The sequence below is a fragment of the Colletotrichum gloeosporioides genome (assembly GCF_011800055.1).
Source record: "Colletotrichum gloeosporioides strain Lc1 chromosome Unknown consensus_17, whole genome shotgun sequence".
Taxonomy (NCBI): Eukaryota; Fungi; Ascomycota; class Sordariomycetes; order Glomerellales; family Glomerellaceae; genus Colletotrichum; species Colletotrichum gloeosporioides.
The window spans coordinates 1,375,201-1,397,634 of record NW_025544662.1 but is presented as its reverse complement, the minus strand read 5'-3'; the positions used below and the strand labels follow the sequence as shown (position 1 = coordinate 1,397,634).

General features: G+C 53.6%; 6 protein-coding genes across 6 annotated transcripts; 2 read left to right on the top strand and 4 right to left on the bottom strand.

Annotated features, from left to right (window-relative positions):
* Positions 1–3,900: 3,900 nt before the first annotated feature.
* Positions 3,901–9,193, top strand: GCG54_00011312 (Kinesin-like protein; the record flags this gene model as incomplete). Its single annotated transcript, XM_045411217.1, has 2 exons — positions 3,901–3,964; positions 4,047–9,193. 2 exons carry the CDS (start codon positions 3,901–3,903, stop codon positions 9,191–9,193), a joined length of 5,211 nt encoding a protein of 1,736 aa, XP_045268275.1.
* A 978-nt stretch (positions 9,194–10,171) lies between these two features.
* On the bottom strand, positions 10,172–10,502 carry GCG54_00011311 (putative cytochrome b5; the record flags this gene model as incomplete). The annotated part of the gene is made up of 2 exons (XM_045411216.1): positions 10,172–10,329; positions 10,409–10,502. The coding sequence occupies 2 exons, from the start codon at positions 10,500–10,502 to the stop codon at positions 10,172–10,174; spliced, it is 252 nt and encodes an 83-aa protein (XP_045268274.1).
* Positions 10,503–11,362: 860 nt separating this feature from the next.
* On the bottom strand, positions 11,363–12,644 carry GCG54_00011310 (Mitochondrial metalloendopeptidase OMA1; the record flags this gene model as incomplete). The annotated part of the gene is made up of 2 exons (XM_045411215.1): positions 11,363–11,506; positions 11,565–12,644. The coding sequence occupies 2 exons, from the start codon at positions 12,642–12,644 to the stop codon at positions 11,363–11,365; spliced, it is 1,224 nt and encodes a 407-aa protein (XP_045268273.1).
* Positions 12,645–13,481: 837 nt separating this feature from the next.
* On the top strand, positions 13,482–14,126 carry GCG54_00011309 (uncharacterized protein; the record flags this gene model as incomplete). Its single annotated transcript, XM_045411214.1, has 1 exon — positions 13,482–14,126. One exon carries the CDS (start codon positions 13,482–13,484, stop codon positions 14,124–14,126), a length of 645 nt encoding a protein of 214 aa, XP_045268272.1.
* Positions 14,127–14,402: 276 nt separating this feature from the next.
* GCG54_00011308 (Secondary metabolism regulator laeA) lies at positions 14,403–15,795 on the bottom strand (the record flags this gene model as incomplete). The annotated part of the gene is made up of 6 exons (XM_045411213.1): positions 14,403–14,543; positions 14,598–15,060; positions 15,111–15,378; positions 15,433–15,512; positions 15,574–15,590; positions 15,679–15,795. The coding sequence occupies 6 exons, from the start codon at positions 15,793–15,795 to the stop codon at positions 14,403–14,405; spliced, it is 1,086 nt and encodes a 361-aa protein (XP_045268271.1).
* Positions 15,796–19,467: 3,672 nt separating this feature from the next.
* GCG54_00011307 (uncharacterized protein) lies at positions 19,468–20,925 on the bottom strand (the record flags this gene model as incomplete). Its single annotated transcript, XM_045411212.1, has 2 exons — positions 19,468–20,466; positions 20,548–20,925. The coding sequence occupies 2 exons, from the start codon at positions 20,923–20,925 to the stop codon at positions 19,468–19,470; spliced, it is 1,377 nt and encodes a 458-aa protein (XP_045268270.1).
* Between the last annotated feature and the right edge of the window lie 1,509 nt (positions 20,926–22,434).

Here is a 22,434-nt window from a genome sequence, read left to right as displayed (position 1 = left end):
TGAAGGTTTACGTGTTCCTTGGTTAACTTAAGGCTCTGTTAAGATTGGACGGGATGGCACCACCCCCTTCGCTGAGTTGTGGCGAGCGGGCGACTTAAGGTGCACTGGTAATCATAATCGTAAGCTTCAATCTATATTACCTCAGGTTTTGGGTTTGGTGGTGCCGGGTGTGGTTCCTGCCACTCAATGTCAGTCGCTTTCGATGGGGTATTTTCGCTGGATACTGCGCACTAATTCCTAATGGACTGGTCTGGCAGATTTGTGTGTTAGTGATGGCGGGTTATGACGGCACGGCGGACGTCATCTTCAATATGGCACGGTGCCGGTTCGAGCTAATGCGTTCTTGCGACGTGCCCTTCCGACATGCAGGACGGCGGACGGAACCGGGGGAGCAAGTCACTGGCCCGGGATTTTTCTTTTTCTCCCTTTGCCTTTGTGGGAGACGGGATGACAGAGACCAGGAGAAGAAAAGAAAAGGAAAAAAAAACGTGGGTGAGATGGAGCGGCGTCGCGTCCGGATCCGGCACGGGTCAACCGGACGTTGAGTGTTTGAGAAACTCGGGACCCCTGTCGTGTGATTGTGAAGGGCCCTTGAGCTTACTTGCATCTTATCGGCAAGGGTTCAGAACGGCGATCACCGGTTTTGTTTGGCCAGGAGGAGGGCCATCTCGCCGGGGTTGACTGCCTGAGAGACGAGCTGGATCTGGGCGCACGGCACAGGTACAGAGCAGCGAAACACTAGTGCTGGGCATTTTTTTGGTGGTTTGCATCGTGAGCCTCGCTTCGTTTCTGGTTCAGCGGTGGATCTTGGGGCCGCAGACGCGCACGTTCTGACGAAAGGCGCCGCTGGGGAGGAGACACACAGTTCGGGGAGTTTTGGGCAGACGGCTATTGTTTAAGCAGCTGTCAAGACTCCAAGCCCGCCCGGCCCCCCGTTACCTTAGCTGAGAGCTTGTTTGAGAAAAGGTGACGGGGGTTCCGCCACCCGCGCAGAGTGGCAGGCGTGATGGGGGCCTGTTGCGGCCGAGGCGGATCCAGAAATCCGTGGCATTCGGGGGCCTGAAGGGACGGATTTCTTGTCGTTGTGGGGCACGCTGTCGACAAGCTTGTTCTGGAACACGGGGGGCTGTTCCTCGTGAACGGGACTGTTGATGGTGTTTAGGGTGTGTGTATGAGCCCCGGACGTCGGACCCGAGGATTTCTCAGAGGTTCAAGCGAGCAGGAGTTTGCAGAGGCCGAGTTCCCATCGCCTCCTCAGCGTTCCATCCGTGGTGGTGGTCAAGACTCGGAAGGGGCTCTCTGTCTGAGACGGAGGCGAGCCACGACACGAGGATGGAGGGGTGTTCTAGAAGACCTTGTAGAAGGGTAGTGGGGAAGGGGCTTTTCTTGCGTGCATTCGCGTAGATATATTTTGTTGCAGACCGGTGGAGGAGAAGACGAAGGAGGGCATTCGCAGAGGTTGAGGGTACCAAAGACTGGAGCGTCTGATGGTACCAACGTGTTAGTCCTTGCAGATCCTTGCGTTTTGGGGGCCGGCCGGGGTGGTCCTTGGTGGCTGGCTGAACAGGAGCTCCTTCGCGGGACACCGGGGAACTGTCGCTGAATCTGCAAGTGCAGGCATCGTATCGGAGGGGCGCGCTTTGAAGAAAAAGACTTGTCGAGAAGGTTATCTTCGGAGCTTTGTTCTGAGACCCGGGGGAAGGGCATTTGCCCCACGAGAGGGCGTGTTGTGGTTGTCACAGATAAAAAACGAGGCGCCTCCGCTCAAGGGCAAGTCTCAGCGGCCTGCCTAACTTGGGAATGACTTCGTACAGCCAATCCTGACAATGTCGACTTATGCCAAGTTATGCAGACTGTCTTAGCAGTGTGCCGACCGTCGTTGGTTTAGAACCAATGTTAGTGATCGACAGAGGCAGAGAAACTGTGGCTGACGGGTTCAAGTCTGGTGGCTGGAAACGTTGTTGGTTTTGTGTAAGTCGATTGACGATCGCCGCCATTTCCCGATGTGTCGCTGACCTAACGGACCAGGAACACCCGTTTAGGCTGCTTAGCAAAGTCTCTAGTTGCCGATTAGCGCATACATCGGCCGATGCGGAAGCCCCGAGGATTGGTAGCAAGTGCGATTCGGCTGACGGCCGACATCTGGATCAGATTTGGCGCGGATATACAGCTCAGTTTCGGGCAGACTGACATGGTCAAAGATGGCAGGAGCGACAGCGACCACCTCAGGTGACTGCCTACATGCTCTTGCTTCTGCTACTTTGTTCTCAACCAGGCGAGAAGAGCAAAATGGCCCAATGGTCAGGTCAGCGCAATCGCAGCGCCCTGGTGATCCATTATCTGATCGTTGGAGTTTGAGGGTTCAAGTGAATTCTTTTGACATTTCGGGGGGGTTTTTTTTTTTTTTTACGGTCTGCTTTTTTCGTCTGCGCTTCTTTTCTCTTTTCGTGAAGGGACTCTTACTGTTTTTTTCTAGAGAAAAAACCCCCGCATTTGAAGATTTCCAGTGCGGAAAGGGTAAGTGGTGCTACAGCCCGCTTTGAGACTGAACCAAGACGCAATGGAATGGCGGCTTGCGATTTGAATGAAGTTGAAGACGGTGCTACGGTGAGTGAGAGCACCAAAGCCCGCTGGCACACCTCCCAGTTCGTCGGTATCGAACACGGGCTGACAGGCGGATACACGCGTTTGGCTCACGATTCGGCAGGGATGGCCCGAGAAGGCTGCCCCAGGATGAGATGAACTGTCCCGGATGGATGCAGATGGTTTTCAGAACAAGGCATAAGATTCGAAAGAGGAGGAATGTGAGTGCTGCGGCAACACGTTATTGCGACTGCTGGCAAATTGCGAAAACGAGATCCAAACATAGGCGTTGATTCGACGACGGTCGAGGCGCCTGCGTTCTTGAGTTCCTCTGGGCGGTTTCAAGCGAAGGATCTTGCCGTAACCTTAAGTCGGTTGTTGAGAACAGTCTTCGGGACGGAGGGCCAGGCCGGCCGCGATGCAGCCATGTTGACGTTTCTTGTAGGGCTAGGTGTGGGTCATTTGACGACGATTGCATCTGGACATGCTGATGGAGCCATCCTGGATGTTGATCTGCTCGTCATTTTGGATTTGGGGTTGATGTAATGGCAAAGGCATCGAGCAGTTTGCTTGTACCTGCATTTGGGATTGAGCCGTCAACGCCCAGCGCGCGGGCCACCACGGTTCGCGCTGCTTATGTCAGGGAGACAGAGGCCAATGAGAACCATTGTTGACCACCCCGCTGAACACATCAGCACGTGAAATGACCCTGAGCGAAGCTAATTTCCGACCCAATCAAGCGACACTCTTTCCCTGCAGAGGGCCGTCATGCGGTGCGCGACCGACCGCGTCCTCCTTCCGAGATTTTGTTGACACCGAAGTACTCCGTACCGAATCGTAATTTCGCATTCTGCTCAACGACAAATCCCCTTTGTGTTACGCGATCACGACCCTACGACCCCGAAACGATTTCCATTTCGCTCACGAAGCCTTGCGAGAGCCCACCGGAGACCTCGTGTGCTCGACCGCCGAAGCAACCACCTTGTTTGCGGGGCCCCTGGCTGCGTCATTCCAGTGACCGTTCTGGAGTATCGAAAGCGACAGAATCACGCCCAGCGATCCACGGCTGCCCGCCGAGATAGCCCACAACCCCTCAACACCCGGAGGATGATATCGCCCACCTACTGAAAGGGCTATCGACGACACAGAAAACGACGTTATAGGGATTCCAGCCTCGCTGCCACACAGTGGCAGGAGTTGAAGGTCTCTGTCGAGACGGCATCGCGGTCGGCTACTGCAGAGAACCTGCCTTCCGTACAACCGGCAACATCTGTGCCGTGAAGTCGGGCGGCAGGTGCCCCAAAACCAATCGCAAAGATGCCTCCAGCCGGTGGTGGAAATATTAAGGTGGTGGTGAGAGTCAGACCGTTTAACAGTCGAGGTACGTCCCAGAAACGCTTCCGCTGCAGCACGGCGGGCTGCGATGGTAGGAAATTGACCGGACACCGACTGACGCGACACAGAGATTGACCGGGGTTCAAAATGTATCATCGAAATGAAAGATAACCAGACGGTGTTGACCCCGCCATCCGATGCTCAACAAAAGGGCCAGAAGGATTCTGGTCAGAAAGTCTTCGCCTTCGATAGGTCATACTGGTCTTTTGACCGAAAAGATAGCCATTATGCTGGTCAAGACAACCTCTTCGATGACCTCGGTCAGCCCCTGCTCGACAATGCTTTCGGGGGCTACAACAACTGTATTTTCGCCTACGGTCAAACGGGTTCCGGAAAATCCTACTCTATGATGGGATACGGCAAGGAAGTTGGTATCATCCCGAACATTTGCCAAGATATGTTTAGGAGAATCTCAACACTTCAGGAGGACAAGCACTTGCGCTGTACTGTCGAGGTGTCGTATCTCGAAATTTACAACGAACGTGTGAGGGATCTGCTCAACCCGTCAACTAAGGGCAACCTCAAGGTCCGCGAGCATCCTTCGACTGGTCCCTATGTCGAAGACTTGGCAAAGTTGGTTGTTGGCAGCTTTCAGGAGATCGAGCACTTGATGGATGAAGGCAACAAGGCGAGAACAGTCGCGGCGACCAACATGAACGAGACATCCAGTCGAAGTCACGCTGTTTTTACCCTGATGCTCACTCAAAAGAGGTTCGATCCCGACACCAAGATGGAGATGGAAAAGGTAGCCAAGATCAGTCTAGTCGATTTGGCCGGTTCAGAAAGAGCTACCTCAACGGGTGCCACAGGTGCTCGCTTGAAGGAAGGTGCTGAAATCAACAGATCGCTGTCCTCTTTGGGTCGTGTCATCTCAGCCCTTGCGGACATCTCGACGGGGAAGAAGAAGAAGGGCGCCGGTGGGCAGGTTCCGTACAGAGACAGTGTCCTCACGTGGCTGCTCAAAGACTCGTTAGGTGGAAACAGTATGACAGCCATGATTGCAGCTATCAGTCCGGCAGACATCAATTACGACGAAACCTTGAGTACACTTCGTTACGCCGATTCAGCCAAGAGAATCAAGAACCACGCCGTGGTCAACGAGGACGCCAACGCGCGCATGATCAGAGAGCTCAAGGAAGAACTAGCTCTATTGAGGGGCCAACTCGGGGGCGGCGGTGGAGTTCCAGGTGCCGCTGGCGCAGCTGCCGGAGGCGGTACTATCACGGCTGAAGAGGTCTACCCGGAAGGCACGCCGCTGGAGAAACAGTTCGTCTCCATCACGTCTTCGGATGGCGCCGTCAAGAAAGTATCCAAGGCCGAAATCGCAGAGCAACTCAACCAAAGTGAGAAGCTGCTATCGGATCTTAATCAGACTTGGGAGCAGAAGTTGCAAAAAACTGAAGAGATCCACAAAGAGCGTGAGGCTGCTCTCGAGGAACTCGGCATCAGCATCGAAAAAGGTTTTATTGGGCTGTCCACGCCCAAGAAGATGCCTCATTTGGTTAACCTTTCGGACGATCCACTACTTGCTGAGTGTCTGGTGTACAATCTGAAGCCAGGGCTGACGACAGTTGGAAACATGGACACCAACGCCGAAAATCAAGCCAACATTCGTCTTAACGGGACGCGAATTCTCCACGACCATTGCGCCTTCGAAAACCAGCAAGACGGTACCGTCATGATTATCCCGAGAGAAGGCGCGTCCGTGATGGTCAACGGAAAACGGATCGAAGAGCCTAAGCAGCTTCATTCCGGCTATCGTGTGATCCTAGGCGACTTCCACATTTTCCGTTTTAATCACCCGATGGAGGCACAGAAGGAGCGCGCCGACAAGAGCCTTCTCCGCCAGTCTGTTACGGCAAGTCAGCTGCAGGGCCTCGAAGGGAAGGCAATCACGCCATCTGCCAGCCCTCGCCCGGGTCATGAGCGCAATTGGAGCAAGGCTGGGTCAGACTTTGGTGACAGCAGACCGGACTCGCCAATTCCCTTCCGCCCAGGTCGTGACAACGATTGGAGTTTTGCACGCCGCGAGGCAGCAGAGGCTATCCTTGGACCGAACCAAAACCTGGCGAGTCTTACGGACGACGAGCTAAATGCTTTATTTGAAGGGATTCAGCGAGCTCGTGCAGAGCGTGTCAATGGACGCGATGGAGATGACGACACGGAATCAGTCACTTCCTACCCTATACGAGAGAAGTACATGTCAACCGGCACGATTGACAACTTCTCACTCGACACGGCTCTGACCATGCCATCAACACCGAAGCCAGGCGAAGTCGACGACAAGATGCGAGAGGTGCGGGAAGAGATGCAATCTCAGCTCGACAGGCAGAAGGAAGAGTACCAGGAGCAGCTCAAGACTGCGGAAGCAGCCAACGTCGAGGTCGAAGAGATCAAGAAGGAAAAGGTCCGCATGGAGGAGACTCTGAAGACTATCAAGGAAGATATGCAACAACAACTTGAGGTCCAGCGCCGACAATTCGAGGAAAAGCTTGAGAAAATGGATCCACTCAAGCGGCCAAAGGCGAACCCCAAGTTATCAGACGAAGAGCTCGAAATTGCCCGACAAGTTGTCAAGCACTGGCGGACCAGGCGTTACGTGCGCATGGCCGAAGCGGTCCTTCAGCATGCTTCTGCACTCAAGGAGGCACAGATCATGAGCAACGAGCTGGACGAAGGCGTGGTGTTCCAATTCACGGTCATCGACGTTGGCCACTCATTATGTTCCTCTTATGACATGGTCCTGAATGGGTTGACTGGCGAAGGCGACGACATTGCTCTTGATGAAGCACAGAAGCCGTGCATTGGCGTTCGTGTCATTGACTACAAGAATAGCGTCGTCCACCTTTGGAGCTTGGAAAAACTTCACGATCGGGTTCGACAGATGAGGCAAATGCACCAGTACCTCGATCAGCCCGAGTATGCTCAACATCTCAGCCTCGATAATCCCTTTGTCGAGACTTGCATGCCGCAGTACACCTTGGTTGGGGAGGTTGACGTCCCATTAAAGGCAGTCTTCCAAAGCAGAGTCCAGGACTTTGCCTTGGACGTTCTGTCTCCCCACACCTCCCATGCCATTGGCATGATCAAGCTTTCCTTGGAGCCATCTCACGCCAGAGCGCCTTCCAACACTCTCAAGTTCAATGTCGTTATGCACGAAATGGTAGGCTTCGCCGAGAGAGAAGGTACCGAGGTGCACGCGCAGCTGTTCATTCCTGGAGTGTCCGAGGAGGACGGAATTACGACTACGCAGATGATCAAGGATTTCGATGAAGGCCCGATTCGCTTCGAGAGCGTACACAGCATGAGCGTCCCTCTTTTCAGCCCGCAGACCGTCACTCTCAGAGCCGCCATCTTCGCCAAGGTCTCGGCTATGCATTTGGATAAGCTCTTGAGTTGGGACGACATGAGAGATGCCGTGCCCCTTTCTCGAGGTAAAGGCAAGAACGCTCGCATTGCGGAGTCCCAATTTTTCACGGAAGAGAAACACGACATGTTGGCAAGAATACAGATCCTTGAGCTCAATGAGGAAGGAGAGTATGCTCCTGTCGAAGTTGCTCAGACAAGCGAAATGGATGGCGGCACGTTCCACCTCCATCAAGGATTGCAGCGCCGAATCGCCATCAACATCACGCACAGCTCCGGCGATGCCTTGCCTTGGGATGATGCTATGAATCTTAGGGTTGGCAAGATCCAACTCTTGGACCAGGCAGGAAAGTCCCCGGACATGGGCTCGACATCCCCGGCGATCACCCTCAAGCTCGCCAACAAGCCTACTTTCCGCGATAACGCAAATGGTACCCGAAGCATCACGCTGACCGGCCAGTGGGACTCAAGTTTGCACAACTCCTTACTGCTAGACAGGGTTACCGCAGACAAGTACCGCGTGCAGATGACGGTGGCCTGGGAGATTAGCTCCAGCAAGTTTGCAGAGCCGATGAAGTTCGCCATGCACGTTTGCTGTCAAATCATGTCCAGATCATACGTGAGGCAGACCTCCATGTTCTCTGCACTGTGGCAAAGCGTTCGGTTTGTCCACGCCACCAGCGCCATCTTCACTCTCTCAATGCGTCCAGCGCCTATCAAGAGAATCGGTGACCTTTGGAGGATGAGCAGTCAACACGACTATGTAAAGGGCGAAGAGCAGCTTACAACTTGGACACCACGCGGGGTTTCTCTTGTCAGCGACTTTATTCTTTCTCGTAAGAAGAGAAGGCGTATAGCTGAAATCGGGTCCGCGCAGCTCCTGCTTAAGAAAATTGGGCTCCCCGAGCCTAGGGTGAAGCCCGCGGAAGAGCCTCAAGAAGAGGATATACCTCCTCAACCGACTTTTGATCATGACGACGATGACCTCTTGAACGACACCCCAGAGAGTTCACAAGTTCCAGAGGACGACTTTTTGAATGGAGATGGCCAGGACACGCCACAACAAGACGCGGAGACTGGGACAGAGACTGCTACGGTACAGGAACCTGAAGAACCCAAGGAGCCAGAAATGCCAGAGCGAGAGAAGTACCTCGTCGAGAGGTGCCTCAAGCTATGGAACAAGTACCCTGATCCTCTGTTGCAGATTCTCAGCCCAGCCAACACTGATCCACCAGCCGATGGCGCTGCACCCGAACCTGCCGCGCCGATGTTGATTCCCACGATCATCCGAGTTCCAAAGAACCCCAAGGTTCTTAAGGGTGGTTACTTGCTGGTACCCAACAGCAGTTCAACAAGATGGGTCAAGAGATTTGTGGAATTGCGTCGACCCTACCTTCATATCCACTCCGTCACTGACGGTGATGAGGTGGCAATTGTCAGTCTCCGCAACTCGCGCGTCGACAGCCAACCTGGCGTCATCGGGCTTTTGTCGGGCGAAGACGACGACACAAGCTCGCAAGCCAACGGGAGCGTCGAAGAGTTCCGGCCAAGTCACCGTCGGACTGCCTCAGGGCGTGTCATCTCCAGCATCTGGACTGGCACAGGCACAGGTGGCGCTCAGACCGGACCTAATGGTGGCCTCCAACGGCTGAGTGAACGACTGCAAGCTGGCGTATTCGCCATTTACGGTACCGACAACACATGGCTGTTTGCCGGGCGCAGCGAGCGCGACAAGATGGACTGGATCTTCCGAATCGACCAAAGCTACTTCTCGAGCAGCGATAGTGCCAATGGTAGCGGCACCGGCAGCCCTGACAGATATGACGACTCTCTCATCGGCGGTTATTGATCTGGCTGCAAGGAACATCATGAGTTTTCACGAAGTTTTCTTTTTTCGACTCAAGAACGAAGCGTGCCGCCTCTTGAGGGCGGCACGACACTGGCAGGAGTGGCCTGCCACACCGAAGTTTTCTCTTTGTTCCGTTTGTATAACGCACGCCGACGAATTGCATTATACCCTCTGTGACTTGGGAAGGGGAGAAAAGATATTAGAGGGGACGACGATCTTGCTTATTGAGGATGCCATAGAGATGGACGAAGGAAGAGACCGGAATCCAGACAATGATAAATCTAGACAGAACTGCCCTTGGAATGGGAAGGCAAACGGGACCTGGGTACGCAAGCTTTTGCTTCCACGAGGGTTGGATACGCTGCGGCAGGGTTTGCACGATAATTTTTCACCTCGCCGCTGCCCTTTGCAGCGGCTGCATATAGTTTTAACGGGCCAAGACATATTAATGACTAAACGTTTCGAAGCTGCACCCCTATGGTTAGAGAATTGACTTTAACATGGTCTTCGACATCTATTCCGTTGCAGAGCTGGACCGTCTAGTGTTTGTCTACTGTTTCGGCCAAAGCACAACAGTGATCCTCGCTGAACTCCATCCTTCTGGGCCACTTCTCCGATGGCGTCTGAGCCATCGATGGCCTCACTCCGGCTCCCGGACTCCGATGTCCGCCTAACGTGAGCCCCTAGACCAGACAGATATTACTGTCCTGCATGGGCTGGACGTCCGTTCCAACACGATCCCAGTCAATCGAACGGACACCGGGCTTGCTGGCTCATCTTCGATGCGAATCCATTGCCCCGAGCCTATTCCAGAGAGTCGTGTGTCCCAACGCGCTAAAGCCCAATGCAAAGGTGGTAAAATAATAGCAAATTTCCAGCACAGAATCCATCAAGTACAGTCGCTTCTTGTTGCGAGGTCGGAAAAAGTACATAAACAAATGATGCCGAAACAAAGACAGCTATAGCGAGGTGACCGTCTCAAAGCTTGGCGCTCTCGCCGACGGTGCCGATCTTGAGCTTGCCGCCGTACTTCTCGAGGACCTTCTCGTTGTGGTACTTCCAGAAGACCTTGGTGGCGTTCTTACCGGCGAAGCGCTTGAGGATCTTCTCACCACCGGGGTGCTCTGATTGGAAAGCTGCGAGACATGTTCAGTATAGTGTCTACAGCAATGTTGTGCCGTGAGACACGACAACATGGAGAAGAGGGAGACTCACCAGTGATGTCGTAGACGCCGTCCTCGACAATGAGCCACATGTCCTTCTCGGTCTTGTGCTGGGCAACCTCGGCGGTGGTGAAAGTCTTGGACATATTGGCGGCTGTGTTTGGGGAGAATTTGAGGGGGTGACGCGGTTCGGTATATGTAGTAGCGAGATGTCGTACGACGTTGAGAAGGGTTGCGGTGGTAGTTGCTGTGAAGATATGAATCTGAAGACGAGGTGGTGAGTTGCAGGTTGATAAGATGCGAGGAAAAAGACACGGTGAGATGGGCCAAGGTTGTCGGGGGTTTGTCGGTGTCGTTTCCTAGCGTATCGGGCCACTGGGGGGTTGGCTGGCGGCCCTGCAAAGCACCGGCAAAGAGCAGGCCAGCAGCGCGCGTGTTGCATCTAGCGGTACACGAGTCAACTTACCTCGGCTCATCTATGCGCGAACAGGGGTCGTCGGACGACGTCATTCGTCCGCTGATTGGGGGAGCTCCGCCTCCGGACCGCTTGGTGGCCTGGGGTGAATGCGGGAGCAAATCACGAGGCGACGATTTCTCAGCTCGTGAGATCCGGGGGAGGAGCAGCGCCCAGATCCGAGGCTCCGCTACCTTTGCGACTACCTAGACTTTTTTTCACGCGCCTGGTATTCTTTTTCTCCCATGGTTCGAATCGGTTCCCGGCGGTATGTCATTGTCAAGGATGCCGGGGTATTTGGCGAGTTTATTTCGCTTGCATGCAAGGTTGCTCGAAACGATGCGGTGGAAAGGAACGACCTAGAAGATGAGTTGAAGTATTGTGGTATCTCATATATGAAAGTTTACTAGGCTATAGTATGATTTTGATAATAACAATGACGCTTAGTTTCATGACATTGCATGCAATCCAAGTTCTCGTCTATCGTCTCCGCGGTTCTATGCCCTCAACGCCAAACACCATCCATGATAGGGTATGGTAAAGGGGAATGCTCTAGAATTCAATGATCAGATTACCCAAATCCAGGGCTCGCCTGAACTGCCCCGCAAAGCTAGCAGTTCCTTGGCAATCGCTAGCAGATCGCTTTTCAAGAGCTTTCGGCAGCCACTCGGTGCATTTCTGAATGCGATGCTCATTCTGCGGGAACACTGTTAGCCATACAAAATACATTGAACACAATGGGGCCATAACGCACCGAAGGGTGTGTACCCAGGATTTCGGGGATCTCGTCCTGGCGATACATCTTGGCCATACGGTCCATTCGTTGCCACAGACCAATGGCTTCACTGGGATCATAACACGCCTCTGCCATCAGCATCATGCCGATATAATCTGCCTCGCTCTCCTGCAACCGGCCCATTGGCAGCGTGAATATGAAATCGATCAACCCACCGCCCAAGTAATGGACCATAGGCAGAGCCAGCGGTGTCGCAAGCCAAATGCTAAACAACGCTCCCAGCAGGATATTGGGCCCAATCAGAGAGCTCATCCGCTCTCCTACGTGATCCGCGATGATGTGCGCGATCTCGTGGCCCAGCACGGCGGCTAGACCGTCCTCGTTCTTCGTCACGCGCAAGATGCCGCTGTGAACGAACACTTTGCCGCCGGGGAGGACGAACGCGTTGATGGTGCTGGGGTCGTCGATCACGCGAATCTCCCATTGCAGATCCTCCATCCCGGACACTGGTATCAGCCGCTCCATCACCCGTTTTACCATCCTGGCGCGGGGATCCCATGAAGGCAGGAAACGGCCGCCTTGCGACTCGACTTCGTGGATGATGCGCCGGACCTGTTCGGCGGAAATGTCTTTGACGTAGTCTTCCGGAAAGATGTTGAAGCGCTTGCGCCCCGAGACGGGGACCGTCTGGAGGTTGTAAAAGTAGAATAGGACGGCGGCGAGGAAGGAGCCGGCTATCACGCCGGTACCTACGGTGCCGCGGGACGTCGCGGCGCGGCGGAACCGCTCGAAGATGCCTATCCGGCCGTCACTTTTGCCTGACCACAGGGGTTTGGCAGCTCGTATGCGGTTTTCATGGTACTGTCGTTGGAGATAGTCGTAGTCTATTTGGCGACGAGGGTCGCGCGGGTCCTGAGGAGCACGCGGGGTCTGGGAGAAGGATCGGGTCTGTCTTTGTATTGGCGTCGCTGAGTCTGATCTGATTTGCGCAAGACGAGAGCTGATGGGAGAGTTGCCATGGAGTGGCCGAGGGGGTGGCGGTCGAAGGCATGCTGCTCGGGAGGCTGGTGGTCGGAGAGCGCGGAGGAGGGATGACATGGTTGGGCGCGCAACGGGCACCAGCCGACATCAGTCCCCAGGTTTGGTCTCTGCGATTGTGCGACCCGGTTGAGGTGTCCTGTAGAAAGGAGAGCGTCGTGGCGAGGCTGGTTGTGGTATTCGTCGTGATCGATTTCAGACACCCGAGGATGCTGATAGTTCACCAGCCGGCGATAACGATAAGAAGTGTGGCCCACCAGCCACATAGTGTGGCTGAGCCAATGCCCCCATTCCCAACTCCCTCACCAACACCTGCTCAATCCCACGTCAGATTTCAAGGTTTTTCCCGAGCTTTCCGGAATTTCTGTCATATCAATGCGTATTCGCTGAAGTTTCTTCACAGGTTTCATTCGATGGTGTACCGGAAGTCCGGGCTCGCTGGTGCGCCTGAACCTGAATAGTATGGGTCTTCTGTGATGATAAGGGTTGCCACGTGTACCTGCCCGTCTCTTGAACTATAGGGGAAATCGCACATCACTTACTGAGTCACGCGAACTATCTATAATATATATTTATCTCGGAGAGCGACGGGTTATCTAATATTAGCAGGCTGCCAGGACTTTTCAGGGGTTCTGTCTGGTGTGGTGCTTCGGAAGCTCTCTGCCAGCGTCATATACGTATGTGATAGGTCGCTTCTCTGTCTGTTCTGAGTACTTTCTCAGGCCTTGGCCGTAAGCTATAGCTTATCTCCAGATTGACATCCATAGGTAAAGATCAGGCTGTGGCCAAAAAGAATTCTCCTCGAATCGTTCCGTCTTGATGTATTTTCGACCTCAGATGCTGTTCACCTCAACTTCCATAGCTCGTTCAACCAGCACATAGTCTCAGGAAAACACAATGGGATCTCTTCCTGTTCTCGACCAACTTCTAACTCCATCCTCTCTCCCCCTCCCCCACGATCCATCCTCAGTCCAAAGCACAATCAATTCCCTCTCCCTTTTGCGACACTTCGAAGGTGGCTTCTTCGCCGAAACAGATCGGGACAAGACCACCGTAACGTCCACGTACCCTCAAACTCCCACGAATCCGATAACCCTCGGCATGATCGGAGGCTACAACCGCCCCGGCTTCGTCCCAACCCTTCGCACACTATCATCTAGTATCTTTTATTACCTTACTCCCTCCTCGCCTGTGGGCCACTTTCACCGGAACCGCTGCTACATCACGCATTCCCTTCACAGTGGAAGAGGGCGATATGTGCTCATCCACGCAGACGGCAACATTGAGAGCTCCGTCGTCGGCAAGAACATCGCCGCCGGAGAAAGGCTGCAGTGGGTCGTCGAAGGAGGCGACCATAAGGCCAGCTTCATCTTGCCAGACGAAGATGGCGAGAAGGAGGCGAGCGAGGGGCTCTTGATTACTGAGGTCGCCGTGCCTGGGTTCGAGTTTTGCGATCATGACTTCTTGACGAAGGACACGCTCCTAAGTCTCATCGGAGAAGAGAAGGCGATGCAGTTGGAGTGGATGTTGCTCAAAGTTTGAATTTGGGAACCAAAATGGCAGAAATGAAAATCGAGGAATGGTATCTGTGCTGAAATACTCGTAGTCATCATCATACAGAAATATCTATGCTGTCCGCTCGCGTTCGTCTTGAAACATCGTACGCCTATGGCGAACGCCTACCAGACGCGTTTTCCAAGGATATCCTGTGCTCCCCTGGCCATTTAAATGCTGCCCGTAACGCGCTATGACTTCCGCTGCTGAATAAATGGGAAACAAATCTAGAAGGAAAAAAAAGTCGTCAAGTCATTTGCATCATTATTCGGCCATGCTGTCCTCGGAGGGGCCGGCAGCAGTGACTTCCTCCGGATATGGCTTTCGGCCCCATACAACCCAAACGTGCTGGTAAGCGTGGATTTGTATGTTGCTGATATCTTTCCGTACGCCTACCAAAGACAACTGCAAATGTGGTCAGCTTATGACAGGAGACTTAAGGTCTAATGGAGAGCTTACCTCTACTTCCGCCCGTTTTCGCTCCAAAACTTGCGTAAATAAGGCCAGGCTGAAGCCACTCAGCCCATCAAGAAAGTTCTGTTCCCATAATTTGCCGACATGCTTGTGTCTCGGGTGTTTCGCCCATCCGTTCAAGGGGATCTTGAATACACGCTCATGCACATCGACGAACCCAATCTCTTCGTACCATTGCCTCAGCAGGTGCGCTCTGGCCAAGGGCCGTCCGATGAGCTCGCTTGCGTGGTTCATGTCATACACCCAGCGAGCTAGAGGGCTGTCTGGCAACAGAGTGCCGTCGTCGCTGATCGCTTCGACGTTAAAGTCTTGAGACTCGAGCCAGCCACCTGGGCGTAGAGCGTCGAATGATTGTTGAATAACTTCGGTTTTGAAATCGCCGAATGAACCGAGGAGGACGCGTGTGTGTATGTAATCGAAGGGGTCAGGCCATGCCCACTCTTGGGAGCTGTGTGTGGACTCAGATGAAGTTCTCATACGGGAAACAGACTCACTTACGCATCTTCAATATAAAAATGGACGTTTGGTGGCACCGCATTGCTTTGGATAGGTGACAAGTCTACTCCAATGATGCGAGCTTCTGGGTAGCTGTCTCCCATATCCATCGCCCACGCGCCCGTTCCTGTGCCCACATCGAGAATTCGTTTGGGTGTGCCTTTCTCATTTATCGGGGCGAAATGTAATCTGCCGTTAAATAATTCCGTAAGTGCAAGAGATTGAAGGTCTAATCGCTCTTGTTCGGCTGCATCATTTGGAAAAACATAGGCTGCGACTCATGTGAGTATTATTAACCCGGCACGGTCGGATCGATATGACTTACATCCGGCCTGGTAAGCGTGATAAGTCCTGCCAAAGTGACGAGGAAAGCATTCCACGCTATCCGGCAAAGAGTCCGTCTCCCTAGGTAGTTCACACCATTAGCTCGTGCGCTTGCGAATTGACTTCTCAATGGCAGGCATACCCCTCTTGAGGATCGGGCTAAGAACATGAGCTTGTTAGTGACATCGGACGAACACTTGGATCAAATGAACAGGGCCGCATGCGCGCGCGGAGGATTTCTACGTACATCGGGTTCCAAGAAGCTATCGTGCAGGGATGTCTTGTCGGGGGTGGACTCAAAGGTGAACTCGAAGCCGTGGAGCCGACCGTTGACGGCGCCTGGAGGGTAGAAATTGGTGGCCATGGCTTGAGCTCGTGACATGAGCCGAGGGAAGAAAAAAAGTTCGGAGAGTGTCGAGTGACGACGACGACGGGGTCGAGCTTGATGAGAAAAGGGGCAGTTTTTATGAGTCGAGGTGACGGATTCGGAACGATAGGACGATTGCGGTCAAGTCCAGGGCCATTGAAGACCTCAGCGAACAAGTGGAGAACGTGAAGTCAATCGCAATTGCTCGTGGTGGCTGTTGAACAAAGAAAGCTTCCTTGGGGCTCGTTGATGTTGTCTCGCGGTACGTATTTGTCTCCTGACAGGTCGAATTCCCGGCGAATGTTCACCTCCTTGGTTATTAAGACAATAAGATTAACTAGGGGCGGAGGGGCCGGGCATCAGAGAGGAATGAATCGAACGACCTCGGGATCGCAGATCAGAATCAAGGTGAGAAGAGGCTCGATCCGACTCAAGGCCTCGCAGCACGCCAATTGAACGCCGGCCGAGACACACAAAGTTTAAGATGAGAGATTGGGGCGTCGGTAATGGGAAGGGAGGGGAGAGCCGTGGCATTTGTGTACTAAGTAGAGCAGAGGGAGCGAGTCTGGGTGTGAGTGTTCGTGCTCGACCCGGAGACCTGGGACGGCCTGAGTCGGTCTGAATCCGCGAGGGCGGGAAAGGCGGGAACGAAAACACGGGGGAGGACCCAATAGGTTGGTTCTGCTGTTGTTGGTGTTGGAACTCGGTGTCGACTGATACGATTCCACAACCCTGGGGGGCGGACCCTGGACCCTGGGACCTGGATTTCTTTGATTTGGGCCCCCCCTTCTTCGTCGTCCGTATGGCTTCTGTTTGGCTGTTGATGAGCTGGAACTGGAACCAAAACAGAGCAAACCCCCCAAGCGCAACCCAGGTTTGCGCGTTGGCGCGGAATTGACAAATGAGGCCCCTCAGTCGCCTTCCTCCCCGATTTGCTACCGGGTACAGCTGTCGAGAGCAAGCAACAGGGGTGGAAGAAATAGCGGATAGCAGGTGAGCTGTGTTTCGACCGGAGCGACGGGCGAGCTGGAAACTAGATTGAGCCTCTGCATTAGAGGGGGCTTAAACACCCTTTGGAGTTGCGTGCAGCCGCCTAAGGTAAGAAGGACGCATCCAATGTGGATTGTTGCTGCATCAATTGCATCCAAAAAAGGAGGAGGCAAAAAAAAAGAACCAAAAATCAAAAAGAGATGCGTAGACCTGGGCAGGTGCATGCATCAGTGCGCGAGAGTAGAACCAACAACATCCTGTCTGTACAGAGGCACTGATGGCCCAGAATTAAAACAAGAAAAAGCAAGGGGACTTTGCAGAGGTGCCACAACTACAAAACAAGCCTGCGCCGAGTTGAACGTGGATCGCAGATCAATCAGGAAAAGTTGCCGACTACTGCTGACCAAATTTCACAGATAGTTTCCTCACGTCGGCCGCTGGGTTCACCAACCGGAACGAGAGGACGGCGGTCTACCGACATGCCATCCCAGGATCCATCTGACATCTGACAGGAGATGGGAACAGAAGCGTAAACGAGCCCTCATGTTGCTCCCCCTCACCTAGCCCTCGGAAGCGAAGACGACGGTGAAGTTGGGTCCAACACCAAAATATCACCAAAGACCCAGTTAGCTATGCGGGCACCCTTGCGGTGGGAAATGCTGCGCGAAGTGGTGTCGGGCCAAAAGCGTTGATAGGATGACAGGATATGATTCGCATAGCCAGCCATCTCAGCAGCCGTGGGCCATGGCCTGTCGGTGGAGAGAGTTGGGGTACCCGGGTAGCATCCGCTCTGAGAGAGCTCTCTGCTCCGGCCGGGCGACGGTGCTCTGTGCCATGGCTGATCCATGCCCTGCGCAATGTCCGTCCAGCCCAGACTCTTTTTTCCAGAAACAAGGTCGTTCCGGGTGAAAGCGTTCTGGTACCGGCTCGAAGGATGCAATTACAATTACATTTGCGGCGTTGTTGTGTTGCCAGAAGCCCGCAGTCATGAATCATTTTGAAGGAGGAGTCTGGACCGTGACAGGACGGCCGCCAGCGTCGAAAGAACGGTGTGACGGGTTGGACGGAAAGCCAGTTCTGGGCATGCAGGAAACGTGATGTGATGTGCACCAACAGCCACATGCTGCCCATCTTCGCCACTTGAATGGCTGCCCGCTGCTTTGGGGCCTGGGCGCTGCGCCGCAGAGATGCTCATCCCAGGTTCTCGGGCCCTTCTGATGCCCTGGGCGAAAAAAAGAGAGAGGCAGAGAAAGAGGGGAGACGACGGTCACGGTGCAAAAGTTCCCGTTGGTGACAGACAGCCGCATGCCCACAGGCCATGTTCCAACCAACACCATGTCTCTCCGTCTCCGCCGCCAACATTTCGCAGACGTCTCACTCGCCTCGTTCCAACTTTTCTCTTGGAGCCCCGTGATTCGTTTGATGTTGAGACACCGTCGTTCCTGCAAGAAAAAAACAAAATCCCGTCCTACTCCCCATCCGTCGGGAAAAGACCTGCCCGTCCCAGAGGCCCGGTTCGTGTTGTCTTGAGCAGGCATTGCATGATGGCGCTCATATGTCACAAACCCGCTCTGTTACACAAACAACAGAATCATGCTGTCAGCAGTTTGCCGAGCCAGACTCCACGGCTCTGTTCGTCGAGATGCATGAGACGACGTCGCACAGTCCTATCGTCCGCATGGCCGGTGTCGGCCTTGCCAAACGGACGGTGACGGCCTCATGCAAAAGCACTTCCTCTACGGCTTTCACGGTACCTGGTTTTTGGAATCTATTTGCAGCGGCCCGGAAGAATCTTGCGATCTGCATCAGATTTTACTCCAACCATTGTTTCTCGGAAATACTCCTCCTGTCATGGCGTCTTGGCCCGTCATCCCTGGGCAAGGTTGCGTTCGCGATGCTCGGATGTTTTCTCTCTCTCCCTCCCTCTCTCCCTCTCTCTCTCTTCTTAGCCCTTACTATCTTACTCGAAACAATAAACATTCTTTCCGAGTGATCAGTAACATGTCATCCGTCAGCAAGCTACGGAATCAGGCCACTCGGCTCTACGCCCTCGGACTCTGATCCCTGAGGTCCCATCCCGAGCATATGGACATGTTGGTACAGGTATCCGAATGTTTCCCACCGCAATGTCAAACTCCCTGTTGGACCACCCCTGACATTGACACAAGTCCCCACTGTTCAAAGCCCTGTGTTCCGTCAAACTGGCATGGGACGTCGCCGGCAGGCATCCAAAGCGTGCGTGGCCGAGACATTGACAACTCCATGTCATTCCCGGAATATTGTATGAATTGAGCCCCAGAGCTTCCAACAAACCGGTAAGCCGAGGTCTTGGTTCTCGTTCTCGGACCCCAACGACACCCGTCGGTATAAGTCCAAGCTCCAAAGGCTCCCTGTCTCTTCATTCCCCGAGGTTGGTTGCTCTTCCGAGGCGGCACGGAGAGACATTCAATCCCGGCGGCATCGATTCCGTTGTTGATAAGTCGAATCCCGAGAAGGATTCCCTGGGCAGCCTTATGTTGCGGCCTCCTTGTTGTTGGGTCTTCCTGGCACTGACAGTGATACATGCTCAAGAACAGTGATACAGTTGCCCGTCGTTCTTCGATGTGACCCAGCCAAGCCAAGTCCTGCGCCCTGTTGCACAGTGGTGCTTTATCGAAGAATCCATCTTGGCAAACAATATCACGACCTCTGCTGAACCTTCTCATTTCTTACACTAAGCTCTTCCCAAGGGGTCACCAGGCTGTTCTCCCATATGGCATCATCAGCATGTACCACTTGACTCCAGCCTCGGATAAGCGCCCGCCAGTAACAGACTTCCGCGGCCGGGCTCAAGTATCCCCGTCCAGCAAACAAGCCCCTCTGCCGTTTGGCAATGCTGTGTGCTACGTCTGCGTGGTCTTCCAGCCAGCTGATCGTGGCCTCTAAATCCGACCAATCCGGGTTGACAAAGACCATGTTTGCCTCTTCCGGACGAAACGTGGCAGGCCACGTTTCTTGTGCTCTCTTTGAAGGGTAGCGTCCCTGCTGCTGCTTTTGTGACTTGTCCCTTTCCACGGCGTTGGCCTCTTCAGAACTGAGCAGCGTACTAGAGTACACTGGCTTTAATAGGTGCGTTGTGTGCTGCATCCACTCGACAGGCGGACTCAGAATGACACTCTCGCAAAGCTGGTGGAACTGGAGACGGCCAGAGTACGACACGCCCTCGGTTTGGATGACGTATTTGTAGCGGCAAAAGTCCTCGATTTTGAGGGCATTTGTTGCGTCCTCTCCTTGGTTCGTCCATTCCAACGCCTGCACGTCAGCCCATTTCGCATCCTTGGCGATCTTCAAAAGCTCCTGTCTTGATCTTGGGTTCGCGCTGGCACCATTGTTGAACCAAGCCGTCCCGCGCCAGACGGCTCGCTGGTCTTTCTTATGGAACGGCAAGGCGGCTTCGATGTCGGTAGTTGCGGCAGCAGCATGGGTGATAGACCGGATGAACGGTTGATTCCAGGCCCAAAAAGCAAAGTGGGGGATGGGGAAGATGTGTCTTGGGGACGACGCAATGGCGGGTCTGCTATGAGACCAAGACTTGGGTACGGGCGTATCTTGGATGTAGAGGTTGAAAACGGTGTCTGGAAGTCGAGTTGGTGAGGTGAGGATGGCTCGGTGGATCTGGTGAAGGGCGGCTCTTTGTCGCTGCGGGGGTTATTAGCCACTGTTTTGTCGTGATGATCCACATAACCCGAGTAATTAGGAACTTGATCACGGCATACAGACCTCTCTCCATTGGTCGGACATGTCAACTGGTCTTGGAGCTCTCAAAATAAGCAACTTGTTGTTCTTGATCTGGCCCAGCAGAGATGCCGAGGCGTCGTCAATGTTGAGCTGGAATGAGCCTTGGGCCACGGCCAGGTCTATCTCCTTCGTCAAGCCCGGGAATACTTCCTGGCATTGTTCCTCAGTAAGATGAAGGTTGTCGAAATCCTGCTCTCGGTTTTTCATAGGACTAGACTCAGAGGCGTAGTCTAGAGAGCTTCCCGTGGCATCTCCTCCAAAGCCAACTTTGGATGGGCACAAGATTCCGTATGCGATGAACCCGAGCGCTGAAGCGACGAGAACAGGCCAAAACCGCCGCGCTGCCTGCTTCAGGCGCATCTTGATACTGCCTCTCACTCAAAAGTCGTGATGGGTTGAAGTGAAGTTGACGTCTTTATGAAATGTCCCGAATGCAGAGATTTGGGAGTTGAGGGGCTGACGGGTAACCCGGGACGGGATGCGCCCTGTTCTGGCCCGACTAAGTTTGGGATGCCTGTACTTGCAACATGGGGCGGGGCGAACGAGGGAAGACAGTTTCGTCTAGAAATGACACGGTGAATTGACAGAAATGTCACCAAAATATCTCGCGGAGATTGGAACGCCGTCTTGACAACGCCATGCCAAGAACTATTGGTTGCTCCGGGGCGGGGCCGGATACACGGCATGCTAGGCATTTCAAGACTCTTGCTAGATTTGAAGGTCGCGGTGCTGCACAACGACAGAAACATCCAACCAGTCTTCCGTTCGAGGAAGTCAGGATTGCGGAGGTGCTCGCGGCCATGGCCTGATCTAACTGACAAGCGGGGATCCTTGCAGCGTATTGGCTTGAAGTTGAGTGACCCCAAAACCTGCTCATATCTGTCCACCAATCATTTAATACGTGAATATTGCTTCGTTGCAACCCCCGGATTCGCAGCTGACTGCCGTGCTACAGAGAAATGCACATGTTACATTAGTAGTCAAGCAAGCCCACTCTGATTGTCGCAGCGGACACTTCAAACATGGGTCGCTAGAAAGATTTACTATAAGGACCATTAAGTTTAACCAGATTATATGGCATTCTGGGTAATTGATACCACTAGCTACTTGCACTCCGGTCCATGTGGTAATGCCGGCGAAATACCAGTCTGGGCAACGGTTTGTCGACGCAATGCATCTCAGAGCCTAACTTTCTCCCTGTCTATTTTCTTTTCGACAAATCTTGGAACTAACGAGAGGAGAAACTGAGAGCTCGGCTTACTTGGCGAGGATCGGGGATTGAGGCACATGACATTAACCTTTCTCGGGGGGGCTTCTCAAAGGGCGACAAGATCACCAAGGCGGGAACATCTCCGAGTCCAACGTTGTCCAAGGACGGACCTTGATTCTGCTTACTTCCAAGAAGCTTATCCTCCTTAAACACCCTCAACGCAAGCTGTGTCTATGCCCATTTGGGATCACGCGTACTCAGTGGCCCCCTCTGAGGGTTGGTACCCCCCACAGGCAGCACATAGTCGAATTCCCAAATCTCTGTGTAAACGCCGCATCCCCTGGTCCTTTGGATTCTTTCCTCTTCCCAGGAAATCGTGCCGGAACCCAATAACAAAGTCATAATTCGTCTCAATCTCCTCCACGTCAACCTCCGTTAACTCCAGCCCAAGGACCTCGAGGTTCTCCCTCAAAGAGTTTTGCTAGCCGGGCAGTGTCAGTTAGCTATCTGAGCAGTGCCCCCTCTGACTTTAATCGTAGTATACTTATACTTCGATCTAACGATGGACGAGGACGATGGACGACGATGATAGATACCGATAATAGATAGTAATAAAAGTAATGATTATAGTAATAATAATAACAAGTATCAGAAATTTA